The 5,487-nt window shown below is 36.2% G+C and overlaps 1 protein-coding gene across 1 annotated transcript; it reads right to left on the bottom strand.

Moving 5' to 3' along the window:
- LOC105162584 (zinc finger protein CONSTANS-LIKE 4-like) lies at positions 806–3,307 on the bottom strand. Its single transcript, XM_011080686.2, has 2 exons — positions 2,451–3,307; positions 806–1,445 (listed from the first exon to the last, which is right to left on the bottom strand). Exons 1-2 carry the CDS (start codon positions 3,147–3,149, stop codon positions 1,137–1,139), a joined length of 1,008 nt encoding a protein of 335 aa, XP_011078988.1. The 5' UTR covers positions 3,150–3,307; the 3' UTR covers positions 806–1,136.

The following is a 5,487-nucleotide window of genomic DNA, read 5'->3' as shown; positions in this document are numbered from 1 at the left end:
AAATCTGATTTATTACGATCAACAAAACCAAATTAAATAAACTACAGAAAAATATGCAGAGGTCATAAGATTTTATTTTATTTTTTAAACTTTTTTTTGTTTTTTTATATTTCCTGAAAAATATAAGAAATAATTGATGCTTTACACGTCAAGATCAGGTACACGTGGAGGGACATGAAAAAGTCCTGCAAAATCGTATTAAAATAATAATGGGGCCCGAGTTTGATGTGAAGTGCGACTTTCGGTGTGTGTGGTTCAAAGGATATGGGAAATCCGGCCAGCCAATGCGCTTTCAGATCTTGATACACTCTGCCCCACACCTTTATCCACCACCCGCTCCTATTTTATATTTTTTTACGTAGTAGACTTTATGTTATATATATAAAAAACAATATTTTATTATTTACCTAAACTAATTATATAAATATGATATACTTTTCATATTAATTATTATATCCAAATGATTCGATCCAACTAAATTTCATATCAGATTAAGAAAAAAAAATTGTCTATTAAGACACTTGACAAAATAATCGAAACCTCTTATTGAGTTTGAACTGTTTTAATAAACCATAATAAAATGAGGAAATTCTATTTCAAATTGAGTTTGGTCAAATTTGAGTCAATTATAGTATAATATATTGACTATGTTATTAGTGTACAATTTAAAAAAATGATGAAATACATTATATTTATTGTATAATTGATTTGATTCTGTCAAACTTGATTTTAGTAACTATTAGATGGTCGGGAGAAATGCATGAGAATCATGTAAGTAAAGCAAATGAACAAGAAAACTGCATGGTTCTCTATAATAACTATCCAGCTATATATTGCAGCAGCTCAACATATACTGAACCTTCTTCGGACACAGCTGAATCAACAAAGCTCATCCCTTCTTACAACATCAAAACTCTCCATCATATTGAACATCGAGAACGGGACGTTAACGCTACAGAATCGATGATATAAAAACGATGCATCGATCAAAAAACCATACTCATAATACCCTAAAACGGTACATATATACACGAAGACACACGTAGAGACAACATACACTGATTAGATGATCTTGTTGACAACAAGAAGGCCACAGGCCGTCGCCCAGGCTCACAAAATCTAGTTAATACAGTTGATCAAAAAGTCGGGACAACACCGTACGACGCATCACCAGATATTAGGGAATCAACTTCAAGCTCCGACCGCTTAGCAAACCTCCCTTTGATTCTCGGCCTCGTTTCTGCATAGGCCTTTCTTGAGGCGTACCGTATTGTTTTCTCAAACTTTCTGTTCTTCCTTTTCTCTCTGTACCTCAACACCCTCGCTTCTCTGTCGACCCCGGAGACGGGGGTGGGGATAGCTTCGGTCTTTACAAAGGTGTCGGATACATCGGCCATGGCATTGTGGTCCGGGACGACTCCAACATCCAAAGATGAACAAGATACCTGTCATAGTTTTTTGTAAATTAGTCAAGTTGTTGGCAATATACATGGTACATAGGGCTAAGGTTGTTGATTGCTAAGCTCATCTTGAGTTCATTACACACTTCATTGATCAGGAGTCAATATAAATATGAGAAAACTCTTATTCAAATCAGACTTGATCGAACTACTTTTTTTAAATTATACATCAATCACACAATAAGTATACTACACTTGTCATATAATTGATTTTGATATGATCAAAACCAATTCAGACTGGAGTGTTCAACAAACAAGATAGGTAAGCAACCATATTTCTTGCATCGAAGAATGAAGAAAAAGTCTAAATTCAAATTAACGGTCAAATATGTATTCCTTACGATATAACATATTTCTTTGCATACATATCCATTTCAAAGTACTACTTCATCGTATACTTTTATATATATATATACACATCATTCGTATAAAGTATACGTTCCTTCGTATTTATATGTATTAGTGACGTGTGTTAACCAATGAAGTCGACTCAATTAGCAAAAGCCAAGATCTTGACTAAAAAATCATGGGCCCGAATCCCACCATCATGTGAGTATTAGTCTATTTTCATAATAGCTATTAGTCTACTATAGAACTAGTTATGAATTAATTATATATATATTTGATATTAATAATTATTATATATTAATTATTAATAATTAAAATTTATAATATAATTGTAATCGATCCACACAAAGAGATTATTGGCAAGTAGAATACAAGATGAATCCCTCTATCCTCAATTATTCCTTTTATTTTTTTTTTTTCTTATTTGACAATAAAGAAAAGAGCATTAAATTCAATTTAGAGTAGCACAATTACTTTACTCAACAAACTTTGACTTTTAGCTGATCAAATTAATTATTTGGATCCAATTGTTGTAGCAAGTTCTTTGGCAAAATTAATTACCTAATAACTATGAAAATTATCAAGAAAATAATAATAATAATAATAATGGGAAGGGAATTAGGAAGGATCAAGAAATCATACACTTTGGCTAATGGACTGTGAGGTGAAGTTATACATGAAAGGCTTGGATCCCGGATAGTCCACATCATAAGTGGGAAACCCGTCGACGACCGGACCTGGGTACTGACCCGACCCGTACTCGTTCTTGTTCTGAACCGGAACTACTCTGTCGGAAGAGTACTCTTTCTTCTCATGACTATTTGGCTTCTGCTCTCCGGATATCAGATCAAGGTCCAGATACGGATCCATGTCGCTGAACAAATACTCAGCAGATTTGTATTCGGGTGACCCGGCGTCCTCATCCAACTTATTGTTCGGGTCGGGGAGGAGCCACGATGCAGCCTCGGCTTCCTCCTCCGAGACTTCCTCCGCTGCCGCAGCGGAGGAGGAGGACTTAGTGGCGGAAGCGGAGTCGTAGAAAGGGACGATAGGGAGGCGTTCGTGGCGGCGGGCGAGCGGATTCGCGGAGTGAATGTCGCGGTCGCAAGTGGGGCAGAGGGCGGCGGCGTCGGCCTTGCAGGTTACGGCGGCGGGGGCCTGCTCGCAGACCTCGCAAACCCAGACGCGGGCGTGGCGGGATGCGAGCTTGTTGGCGGCGTGGACTTTAGAGTCGCAGGGCAGGCAGAGGAAGGCGGAGTCGGCGCGGCAGAAGACGGTGGCGGGGGCCGTCTTGCAGGAGTCGCACAGCTTCGCCGTCAAGCTCCAGCTCTCGCCCCCCATATTTTTTATTCTCTCTGTACACAATTTTGATGGATTTGTTTGTATCACGTTTGTGTAGTTGGTGGGGGGGAGAGAGAGAGAGAGAGAGAGAGAAATGGTGTGATAGTTTTGAAGACTGACTGTAGAGTAATGGTAATGTTGTAGGCGCCGGAAGATTAAACAAGGAAATAGGAATAGATCCCCTGGTTCGGACAAGGTAGCCAACTGGGGGTATGGGAGATCTGCAGGGGAACCACTGACGGATCGACACGTGGTGAAGCCTTAGCCAGATAAAAAGCTGAAGATTTTTTTTTATTTTTTTAATGGGGGATAATTAAAAGGTTGATGAGGAATGAGGAATTCTCCGTTTTTTTTTTTAAGAAAAGAATGAATTAAAAGAGAATAAAAATAAAGGGAATGAATGGGAATTGTGTAGAAATTTACATATAGATTTTCTCTAATTTTTCGTCTAATAAATAAGTTCATATATTAGTTCAAATATATTGAATTTGTTGATAGTAATAAAAAAAATTGAATTGGAAATTGATAATTAACCTCAATTATTTTGTTAATAACGATGAAAATATACCTCATCATATTCGTTAATGCGTGAAGATGTATAAGAGTAATTTGATCATAAAAAGATTTATTTGATCTGTAATAAATCCATTAGGGGTAAGAATAGATTTTTTTTTTTTTGAACTTTTTGTTAATATCAGCAAATTTGGTGAATTTTAACTAATGAAAAGACTTATTTGTTAAACTAAAGCAAAGTTAAAAAATATTAGATGTAATTCTCCAAACTACAGAAAGTTTATATATTACTGTACCGAACATCACAAGAGTATAATTATCCTTAAATTTTATATATGTAACAGAAGAAGTAAAAGCGGAATTTACAAGGAGAGATTATTATTATAATGGTAGTTTGAGAAAGCATAACATCAAAAGGAGAAAAAAAAAAAGACAAGGGTTGATTATGAGGTAGGGGTCCAATGTCCAATCCAATATTGGTTGTGAATTTATTTATTTAGGGATAGAGATGGCTCTTGAGGTGTGGTAAAGCCATCATAGGAATTGGCAGCTCAGCTGAGACCCCCTCTATACCTCACATTCATCTCATCTTCTCATTCTCATACCCCAAATATTATTAATTCAATCCCTCACCCTCCAATTTCTTTTACTAAAATAAGGCAGTTTTAATTGATTTTTCACATAAACATGAATTGAGAGGTGTGTTCATTAAGTAAGAATATAAATCAAACTGGAAGCTGAGTGCTTTACTACTCTTGAAGGATCTTATCCTATTCAGTCAGTCCATCATTGTTACAGTCGCAAGAAACATTTCTCAGAATGTATGTGTGTATGTTTGCATGTATCATCAATCATAGGGGTGGACCACCTCATATCAACTTGGGATTTATCACCAACCCAATTAATCCAATCATATAAAAACATACCCCATCCTCCACTTCAGTGTGGCAGTTATCCCACTAATAGGGCACGCACACTTCAAACTTTTCTATAATGTATATTCAAAGTATAATTAGTAAATTATACTTTTCTTGTCATTATTTTAAATTTGATTCCAACTCAATTTGATCTAAAACTTTTCGATATTATATCTTAATTTTTTTTTTTTATATTTGACATATAATCTTGCCATAAGAAGTACTACTTCTTTACTTTCAATCTTAGGAAACTATATACATAAAATTATTTTCTTTATTGATAAATAAATTATTCACGACTATATACTAGTTTGAGAACCCAACAACATAGGAAGAAAAACAAGAAAATCTTAGCTGTAAATACATACTTTCTTCTCTTATCGGGGTAACCCATCGAGTTTGTACGGGTTAGATTTCTATGCCCAAACCCGACTCGATTTAGCATAATCGGGTTTTGAGATTACCAAACCCGCAAAAACCCACCAACCCGTTTACACCAAACCTGATGAGGTCGGGACCTAATTACCCAGATCCAAAATCCAACCCCTAATCAATCATCATCATGTTATTAGTTCCATCAGTCTCTTACAAATGCAATTTACTGAAACAGACATGAGGGAGAGGAGGTTCGTCTACAAAGCTGATCACGGTTTCTGGGGAACAGTTCTTGGCAAGGAACAGATTTATTTGTGGTACTATCTCATCTAAAGCAGCAGAAATACCATCATGGTTTCAGAAAAGTTCATAAATGGAACTGGTATGATATGCTAAGAGTCGGGACTCGTCAAAATGCAATCTGTTTAGATGTTTAAAAACAAACGATCACTTCCAATAGCCCAGAATCCACATATTCATTGTTTCCAATAAGCTCACTAGGATCTGCAATGGTGCAGGCAGTGGCTTGGCTG

Source organism: Sesamum indicum, linkage group LG1, assembly GCF_000512975.1.
Source record: "Sesamum indicum cultivar Zhongzhi No. 13 linkage group LG1, S_indicum_v1.0, whole genome shotgun sequence".
NCBI classification, from domain to species: domain Eukaryota; kingdom Viridiplantae; phylum Streptophyta; class Magnoliopsida; order Lamiales; family Pedaliaceae; genus Sesamum; species Sesamum indicum.
Note: the sequence above shows the minus strand (reverse complement) of the source record. Positions and strands in the feature narration are given on the sequence as shown.